Source organism: Chiloscyllium punctatum, chromosome 22, assembly GCF_047496795.1.
Source record: "Chiloscyllium punctatum isolate Juve2018m chromosome 22, sChiPun1.3, whole genome shotgun sequence".
Taxonomy (NCBI): domain Eukaryota; kingdom Metazoa; phylum Chordata; class Chondrichthyes; order Orectolobiformes; family Hemiscylliidae; genus Chiloscyllium; species Chiloscyllium punctatum.
In genome coordinates, this window is record NC_092760.1 from 20,718,835 (window position 1) to 20,728,486 (window position 9,652).

Genomic DNA, 9,652 nt, shown 5'->3' on the forward strand with positions numbered 1-9,652 from the left:
ACATACACAGACAGAGTGTCTCTATGACAGAGAGGGTGATGGGGAAAACGGTCTAGAAATAACAAACAGAAAACCATTCTCCCAAATTCACACTGAACAGTCCGATTAAACACAAACAGTGCCAGAAGCTCCTTTATAAATAAATTATTTATTTAGTTTAAATAGGAATAGAGATCAGCAATGAAAATATTAACTGGATGCAAACTGATCAAAGTTAATCCTAGCATTAACAGAGACTGGAACCACAGGAATTTTAAAAAGAACACACACTTCATTACAATAAAACCTGGAGCACACCACACACAGCATCTGATTTAAGGACGTGTTAATGTGCACCAATTTAAAATCTCCACCTCTCACCCTTCCTCTTTCTTGCTGTTACTGGGACCTCCAGACAGCTGGGGAATCTGCTGAGGGAACCTACTGCAAAAACTCACCGAGGGGGGTCTCCTTAGACGGCACCTTCCCAAAACCCCACGCCACTCGACCATCTAGAAGGACAACGGACAGCAGATACACGGGAACAGCAACCCCCTGCAAACTACCCCCACCAGCCCAGGAGCCACTCCCAGTCCCAACTCGGAAATATATCTTGTCATTCCTTCCTGGGTCAGAATCCTGGGATTGCCCCCCTCCCTGAGGGGCATCATGGGTCTACCCACAGCACGTGGCTAAGAAGGCAGCTCACCCCCACCTTCTCGTGGGGTTGGGGGGGGGTGAATGAATGCTGGGCCCCCAGGCCAGCGACCTCCACGTCTCGCGAGTGAATAAAGAAAGGTGCCGATGCAAGAGCTTAATGTCAAGATGGCCACAGTCCCAGAGGATCATGGGACTGCTTGGTGCTGAGGGACGCAGAGAGAGACAGACTGCTGGGCTCTCTCTGTGTCTCTGTTTTGGGGAGGCAAATCAGGGCAGGACTTAAAACATGTTGACGTCCTGGGGAGTGTCGCTGAACAGAGATCTTGGAGGGCAGGTTCATGGTTCCCACGGGTCACCACACCTCAGGCAGTGGGGGGTGGCGGGGGAGTGAAGAGGCCGAGGAGGTGACCTCAGCTGATTGTGAGAACCGGACCCAGGAGAGTGTGGCGTGACTGACTGAGCTAACCAGAGCCTCCCTCCCTACCCACAATCCCTTCCCTCTGAGCACCCCAAAGTAAACATGGGAGGGGGACGCCCAGAGAAGGGATGGGACAGAATGGCACTGCAGCCAGGGGGCACTGCGTTCACCCAAAACCGCCACCGACTTAGCGGAACAGGAGAGCCCCCTTCCCTGGCCTGGCGCACCATTTCAGAGAGTGAGAGAAAGAGTGGTTCGCTTCCGCCCAACTTGGGAGGAGTGCAGTAGGACTCTGGGGAAGATCAACTCAACCCACACCTCTCCTTTCCCCCACAGTGGGACAGTGTTCCCTGATTCCCCATTGGGGACTGGGTGGGACGGTGTTCCCATTGAGGACTGGGTGGGACGGCGTTCCCCATGGGGGACTGGGTGGGACGGCGTTCCCCGGTTCCCCATGGGGGACTGGGTGGGACGGCGTTCCCCGGTTCCCCATCGGGGACTGGGTGGGACGGCGTTCCCCGGTTCCCCATCGGGGACTGGGTGGGACGGCGTTCCCCGGTTCCCCATCGGGGACTGGGTGGGACGGCGTTCCCCGGTTCCCCATCGGGGACTGGGTGGGACGGCGTTCCCCGGTTCCCCATCGGGGACTGGGTGGGACGGCGTTCCCCGGTTCCCCATCGGGGACTGGGTGGGACGGCGTTCCCCGGTTCCCCATCGGGGACTGGGTGGGACGGCGTTCCCCGGTTCCCCATCGGGGACTGGGTGGGACAGTGGGAGTTTTTATTTCTGAAGAGGGGGGGGGGGGGCGAGCAGATGAAACCTGTGCTCCTTGGGGTTCAGGAGAGCTGAGAAGTGGCCTGATGTAGACAGTCATAGCTTGAGAGGGTGGGAATGACTGTTCCCCCTCGTGGAAGGGGTTGGTGGGGGCGGAGACGCAGAACTGCGGGATAACACAGTTTAAAAATACGACAGGGACAAGGGCAAATTTCCTCCCCCCAGATGATCCTTTTTTGGCATTTTCCTGCCCCCTCCTGGGTTATGGCGAGTCAGTTTAACAATGAAAGGGGAGGGGGGTCTCTCCCGTTGCAGAGGGAGAGGAGGAGGAATTCCCTTACCCAGAGAGTGAGGGAGGGGGCTGTCTCACGAAACATATTCAAGGCTGAGGTTAGAGAGAGGGTTCCCGTCGAGGGGAGAGGAGGGGGTGGTGAAAGAGACCACAATCAGATGAGGCAGCCTCTTGTTTGGAGACGGCAAGACCCGGGAGAGGGGGGGGGGCAGGAGGGGGGCACGGCAGGGAGGCTGGAAGAACACGGCAAGCCAGGCCTCTCTCTACCTCCTGGGACCAAGTTAAAAATCACACCGCACCAGGTTAGAGTCCAACAGACAGCCACACACAGGGCAACTAGCACCTTCAATACCTTATCTGGGCCGACATGACACCAATTGTTAAAGTGCACTTGAGAATCTAACTTTTAAAAAAAGAAGTTTTGCGATTTACGTTTGAAAGAAGAGAAACTTAACAAGGCCATTCCAAAAGATGAGAGACTTAACAAACAATCCAGGTCTTTTTCAATCCCAGTTACATCACGCTGTAAACTTTTGCTATAAATTCTGTGTCCTATGATCTTATTCTCCACAATCACCTGATGAAGGAGCGTCGCTCCGAAAGCTCGTGTGTTTCCAATTAAACCTGTTGGACTATAACCTGGTGTTGTGTGATTTTTAACTTTGTCCACCCCAGTCCCACACCAGCGTCTCCACGCTACGTCGAGTTTGGATTCCGGCCTCTGCAGTTCTTTTCTTTTTCATCGCTCGCAGCGAGACGGGAGCGGGGAAAGATGAGGACATTCGGGCCTTCGGGTCCGCTCCTGCCCCTTGGACGGAGGCCAACGGGTTCCCCAACCCCGTTCCTCCTGGGTGGGGGGCGCGGGGCAGGATAGAGGGGCTGAGTGGTCTCTTTTGCCCCCCCTTAGGGGGGGGAGTGGGGAGGGAGGTGTGGAGTCCCCCCAGTCGATTACCACAGGAACATTCCGGGGTGTAGAGAGAGGGGGAGAGGAGCAGTCTGGGGATGGAGGGAGGGGATAGGTGTGCAGGAGGAGGAGCAGGCGAAGGCCATTTGGCCCCAGCTGTGCTGATACCCTCGAGCAACAGACAGCACCGGACCATCTCCCCCTCCATACGATCGTAACGTCTGGGAGGTATGGAGGAACGTAAGGACCAGAGGAGGGGCAGAAGGGAGCTGAGTAGAGGTAGGGGCTTCAGGATGGGCTGAATGGCCTGTCTCAGAGTGGCTGAATGTCCTCTGCCTCTGCTTCTCCCCACCGACCCCCTCCATCCCCCCCATTACCGGGGCGACCAGCCTCACCAGCCCGTCTCAAAGTTAGGGCCCGGCCGGATAGTGATCCTCCCGTACGGCTCGGTCTGCTCCAGGGAGAGAACCTGCTGCGCTGCCAACACTGCTCCGGGGTAGGGGGGCACAGAAAGAGAGAGAGAGAGAGTTAGTGAGGGGAGTGAGGGGGGGGGACAGAGAGAGAGAGAGTTAGTGGGGGGGGGGGACAGAGAGAGAGAGAGTTAGTGAGGGGAGTGGGGGGGGGCACAGAGAGAGAGAGAGAGTGAGTGAGGGGAGTGGGGGGGCACAGAGAGAGAGAGAGTTAGTGAGGGGAGTGGGGGGGGGGACAGAGAGAGAGAGAGAGTTAGTGAGGGGAGTGGGGGGGGACAGAGAGAGAGAGTTAGTGAGGGGAGTGGGGGGGGACAGAGAGAGAGAGAGAGAGTTAGTGAGGGGAGTGGGGGGGCACAGAGAGAGAGAGAGTTAGTGAGGGGAGTGGGGGGGGCACAGAGAGAGAGAGAGTTAGTGAGGGGAGTGGGGGGGGGACAGAGAGAGAGAGAGTTAGTGAGGGGAGTGGGGGGGGACAGAGAGAGAGAGAGAGAGTTAGTGAGGGGAGTGGGGGGGGGGCACAGAGAGAGAGAGAGAGAGAGTTAGTGAGGGGAGTAGGGGGGGGGACAGAGAGAGAGAGAGAGAGTTAGTGAGGGGAGTGGGGGGGGCACAGAGAGAGAGAGAGTTAGTGAGGGGAGTGGGGGGGGGACAGAGAGAGAGAGAGTTAGTGAGGGGAGTGGGGGGGGACAGAGAGAGAGAGAGAGAGTTAGTGAGGGGAGTGGGGGGGGGGCACAGAGAGAGAGAGAGAGAGAGTTAGTGAGGGGAGTAGGGGGGGGGACAGAGAGAGAGAGAGAGAGTTAGTGAGGGGAGTGGGGGGGCACAGAGAGAGAGAGAGTTAGTGAGGGGAGTGGGGGGGGGACAGAGAGAGAGAGAGAGTTAGTGAGGGGAGTGGGGGGGGGACAGAGAGAGAGAGTTAGTGAGGGGAGTGGGGGGGGACAGAGAGAGAGAGAGTTAGTGAGGGGAGTGGGGGGGGGACAGAGAGAGAGAGAGAGAGTTAGTGAGGGGAGTGGGGGGGCACAGAGAGAGAGAGAGTTAGTGAGGGGAGTGGGGGGGGGGACAGAGAGAGAGAGAGAGTTAGTGAGGGGAGTGGGGGGGGGACAGAGAGAGAGACAGAGTTAGTGAGGGGAGTGGGGGGGGGGACAGAGAGAGAGACAGAGTTAGTGAGGGGAGTGGGGGGGGGACAGAGAGAGAGAGAGAGTTAGTGAGGGGAGTGGGGGGGGGGACAGAGAGAGAGAGAGAGTTAGTGAGGGGAGTGGGGGGGGGGGACAGAGAGAGAGAGAGAGTTAGTGAGGGGAGTGGGGGGGGGACAGAGAGAGAGACAGAGTTAGTGAGGGGAGTGGGGGGGGGACAGAGAGAGAGAGTTAGTGAGGGGAGTGGGGGGGGGGACAGAGAGAGAGAGTTAGTGAGGGGAGTGGGGGGGGACAGAGAGAGAGAGAGAGAGAGTTAGTGAGGGGAGTGGGGGGAGCACAGAGAGAGAGAGAGTTAGTGAGGGGAGTGGGGGGGGGACAGAGAGAGAGAGAGAGTTAGTGAGGGGAGTGGGGGGGGGGACAGAGAGAGAGAGAGAGTTAGTGAGGGGAGTGGGGGGGGGGACAGAGAGAGAGAGAGAGTTAGTGAGGGGAGTGGGGGGGGGGACAGAGAGAGAGAGAGAGTTAGTGAGGGGAGTGGGGGGGGACAGAGAGAGAGAGAGAGAGTTAGTGAGGGGAGTGGGGGGGGGGACAGAGAGAGAGAGAGAGTGAGGGGAGTGGGGGGGGGACAGAGAGAGAGAGAGAGAGTTAGTGAGGGGAGTGGGGGGGGGGGACAGAGAGAGAGAGAGAGTTAGTGAGGGGAGTGGGGGGGGGACAGAGAGAGAGAGAGAGTTAGTGAGGGGAGTGGGGGGGGGGACAGAGAGAGAGACAGAGTTAGTGAGGGGAGTGGGAGGGGACAGAGAGAGAGAGAGAGTTAGTGAGGGGAGTGGGGGGGGGACAGAGAGAGAGAGAGAGAGAGAGTTAGTGAGGGGAGGGGGGGGGACAGAGAGAGAGAGAGAGTTAGTGAGGGGAGTGGGGGGGGACAGAGAGAGAGAGAGAGAGTTAGTGAGGGGAGTGGGGGGGGGACAGAGAGAGAGAGAGAGTTAGTGAGGGTAGTGGGGGGGGGGACAGAGAGAGAGAGAGAGTTAGTGAGGGGAGTGGGGGGGGGACAGAGAGAGAGAGAGAGTTAGTGAGGGGAGTGGGGGGGGGACAGAGAGAGAGACAGAGTTAGTGAGGGGAGTGGGGGGGGGGACAGAGAGAGAGACAGAGTTAGTGAGGGGAGTGGGGGGGGGACAGAGAGAGAGAGAGTTAGTGAGGGGTGTGGGGGGACACACAGAGAGAGAGAGTTAGTGAGGGGAGTGGGGGGACACACAGAGAGAGAGAGAGTTAGTGAGGGGTGTGGGGGGACACACAGAGAGAGAGAGAGTTAGTGAGGGGAGTGGGGGGGGGGACAGAGAGAGAGAGAGAGTTAGTGAGGGGAGTGGGGGGGGGGACAGAGAGAGAGAGAGAGTTAGTGAGGGGAGTGGGGGGGGGGACAGAGAGAGAGAGAGAGTTAGTGAGGGGAGTGGGGGGGGGGACAGAGAGAGAGACAGAGTTAGTGAGGGGAGTGGGGGGGGGACAGAGAGAGAGAGTTAGTGAGGGGAGTGGGGGGGGGGACAGAGAGAGAGAGTTAGTGAGGGGAGTGGGGGGGGACAGAGAGAGAGAGAGAGAGAGTTAGTGAGGGGAGTGGGGGGGGCACAGAGAGAGAGAGAGTTAGTGAGGGGAGTGGGGGGGGGACAGAGAGAGAGAGAGAGTTAGTGAGGGGAGTGGGGGGGGGGACAGAGAGAGAGAGAGAGTTAGTGAGGGGAGTGGGGGGGGGGACAGAGAGAGAGAGAGAGTTAGTGAGGGGAGTGGGGGGGGGGACAGAGAGAGAGAGAGAGTTAGTGAGGGGAGTGGGGGGGGACAGAGAGAGAGAGAGAGAGTTAGTGAGGGGAGTGGGGGGGGGACAGAGAGAGAGAGAGAGTGAGGGGAGTGGGGGGGGGACAGAGAGAGAGAGAGAGAGAGTTAGTGAGGGGAGTGGGGGGGGGGACAGAGAGAGAGAGAGAGTTAGTGAGGGGAGTGGGGGGGGGACAGAGAGAGAGAGAGAGTTAGTGAGGGGAGTGGGGGGGGGGACAGAGAGAGAGAGAGTTAGTGAGGGGAGTGGGGAGGGGACAGAGAGAGAGAGAGAGTTAGTGAGGGGAGTGGGGGGGGGACAGAGAGAGAGAGAGAGAGAGAGTTAGTGAGGGGAGTGGGGGGGGGACAGAGAGAGAGAGAGAGTTAGTGAGGGGAGTGGGGGGGGACAGAGAGAGAGAGAGAGAGTTAGTGAGGGGAGTGGGGGGGGGACAGAGAGAGAGAGAGAGTTAGTGAGGGGAGTGGGGGGGGGGAACAGAGAGAGAGAGAGAGAGTTAGTGAGGGGAGTGGGGGGGGGACAGAGAGAGAGAGAGAGTTAGTGAGGGGAGTGGGGGGGGGGACAGAGAGAGAGACAGAGTTAGTGAGGGGAGTGGGGGGGGGGACAGAGAGAGAGACAGAGTTAGTGAGGGGAGTGGGGGGGGGACAGAGAGAGAGAGAGTTAGTGAGGGGTGTGGGGGGACACACAGAGAGAGAGAGAGTTAGTGAGGGGAGTGGGGGGACACACAGAGAGAGAGAGAGTTAGTGAGGGGAGTGGGGGGGGGGACAGAGAGAGAGAGAGAGTTAGTGAGGGGAGTGGGGGGGGGGACAGAGAGAGAGAGAGAGTTAGTGAGGGGAGTGGGGGGGGGACAGAGAGAGAGAGAGAGAGTTAGTGAGGGGAGTGGGGGGGGGGGACAGAGAGAGAGAGAGAGTTAGTGAGGGGAGTGGGGGGGGGACAGAGAGAGAGAGTTAGTGAGGGGAGTGGGGGGGGGGACAGAGAGAGAGAGAGAGTTAGTGAGGGGAGTGGGGGGGGCAGAGAGAGAGAGAGAGAGAGAGAGTTAGTGAGGGGAGTGGGGGGGGGACAGAGAGAGAGAGAGTTAGTGAGGGGAGTGGGGGGGGACAGAGAGAGAGAGAGTTAGTGAGGGGAGTGGGGGGGGGACAGAGAGAGAGAGAGTTAGTGAGGGGAGTGGGGGGGGGACAGAGAGAGAGAGAGAGTTAGTGAGGGGAGTGGGGGGGGGACAGAGAGAGGGAGAGAGAGTTAGTGAGGGGAGTGGGGGGGGGGACAGAGAGAGGGAGAGAGAGTTAGTGAGGGGAGTGGGGGTGGGACAGAGAGAGAGAGAGAGTTAGTGAGGGGAGTGGGGGGGGGACAGAGAGAGAGAGAGAGTTAGTGAGGGGAGTGGGGGGGGGACAGAGAGAGAGAGAGAGTTAGTGAGGGGAGTGGGGGGGGGACAGAGAGAGAGACAGAGTTAGTGAGGGGAGTGGGGGGGGGACAGAGAGAGAGAGTTAGTGAGGGGAGTGGGGGGGGACAGAGAGAGAGAGTTAGTGAGGGGAGTGGGGGGGGGACAGAGAGAGAGAGAGAGAGAGTTAGTGAGGGGAGTGGGGGGGGCACAGAGAGAGAGAGAGTTAGTGAGGGGAGTGGGGGGGGGACAGAGAGAGAGAGAGAGTTAGTGAGGGGAGTGGGGGGGGGGACAGAGAGAGAGAGAGAGTTAGTGAGGGGAGTGGGGGGGGGACAGAGAGAGAGAGAGTTAGTGAGGGGAGTGGGGGGGTACAGAGAGAGAGAGAGAGTTAGTGAGGGGAGTGGGGGGGGGACAGAGAGAGAGAGAGTTAGTGAGGGGAGTGGGGGGGGGACAGAGAGAGAGAGAGTTAGTGAGGGGAGTGGGGGGGGTACAGAGAGAGAGAGAGAGTTAGTGAGGGGAGTGGGGGGGGGACAGAGAGAGGAGAGAGAGTTAGTGTGAGGGGAGTGGGGGGGGGACAGAGAGAGAGAGAGAGTTAGTGAGGGGAGTGGGGGGGGGGGACAGAGAGAGAGAGAGAGTTAGTGAGGGGAGTGGGGGGGGGGACAGAGAGAGAGAGAGAGAGTTAGTGAGGGGAGTGGGGGGGGGGACAGAGAGAGAGAGAGAGTTAGTGAGGGGAGTGGGGGGGGGACACACAGAGAGAGAGAGAGTTAGTGAGGGGAGTGGGGGGGGGGACAGAGAGAGAGAGAGAGTTAGTGAGGGGAGTGGGGGGGGGACAGAGAGAGAGAGAGAGAGAGAGTTAGTGAGGGGAGTGGGGGGGGGCACAGAGAGAGAGAGAGAGTTAGTGAGGGGAGTGGGGGGGGGACAGAGAGAGAGAGAGAGAGAGTTAGTGAGGGGAGTGGGGGGGGGACAGAGAGAGAGAGAGAGTTAGTGAGGGGAGTGGGGGGGGGACAGAGAGAGAGAGAGAGTTAGTGAGGGGAGTGGGGGGGGGGACAGAGAGAGAGAGAGAGTTAGTGAGGGGAGTGGGGGGGGGGACAGAGAGAGAGAGTTAGTGAGGGGAGTGGGGGGGGGACAGAGAGAGAGAGAGAGAGTTAGTGAGGGGAGTGGGGGGGGCACAGAGAGAGAGAGAGTTAGTGAGGGGAGTGGGGGGGGGACAGAGAGAGAGAGAGAGAGTTAGTGAGGGGAGTGGGGGGGGGACAGAGAGAGAGAGAGAGTTAGTGAGGGGAGTGGGGGGGGGACAGAGAGAGAGAGAGAGTTAGTGAGGGGAGTGGGGGGGGGACAGAGAGAGAGAGAGAGTTAGTGAGGGGAGTGGGGGGGGGACAGAGAGAGAGAGAGAGAGAGTTAGTGAGGGGAGTGGGGGGGGGGACAGAGAGAGAGAGAGAGTTAGTGAGGGGAGTGGGGGGGGGGACAGAGAGAGAGAGAGAGTTAGTGAGGGGAGTGGGGGGGGGACAGAGAGAGACAGAGTTAGTGAGGGGAGTGGGGGGGGGACAGAGAGAGAGAGTTAGTGAGGGGAGTGGGGGGGGACAGAGAGAGAGAGAGAGTTAGTGAGGGGAGTGGGGGGGACACACAGAGAGAGAGAGAGTTAGTGAGGGGAGTGGGGGGGGGGACAGAGAGAGAGAGAGAGAGTTAGTGAGGGGAGTGGGGGGGGGACAGAGAGAGAGAGAGAGTTAGTGAGGGGAGTGGGGGGGGGGACAGAGAGAGAGACAGAGTTAGTGAGGGGAGTGGGGGGGGACAGAGAGAGAGAGTTAGTGAGGGGAGTGGGGGGGGACAGAGAGAGAGAGAGTGAGAGTTAGTGAGGGGA

General features: G+C 59.3%; 1 protein-coding gene across 1 annotated transcript in view; it reads right to left on the bottom strand.

Annotated features, from left to right (window-relative positions):
• Positions 1 to 356: 356 nt before the first annotated feature.
• Positions 357 to 9,652, bottom strand: part of LOC140493875 (sodium/potassium/calcium exchanger 3-like) — a 45,566-nt gene continuing 36,270 nt past the window's right edge. The window contains exon 4 of the mRNA XM_072592869.1: positions 357 to 491. Within this exon, the coding sequence (XP_072448970.1) occupies positions 357 to 491 (135 nt within the window). The remainder of the gene's footprint in view (positions 492 to 9,652) is intronic.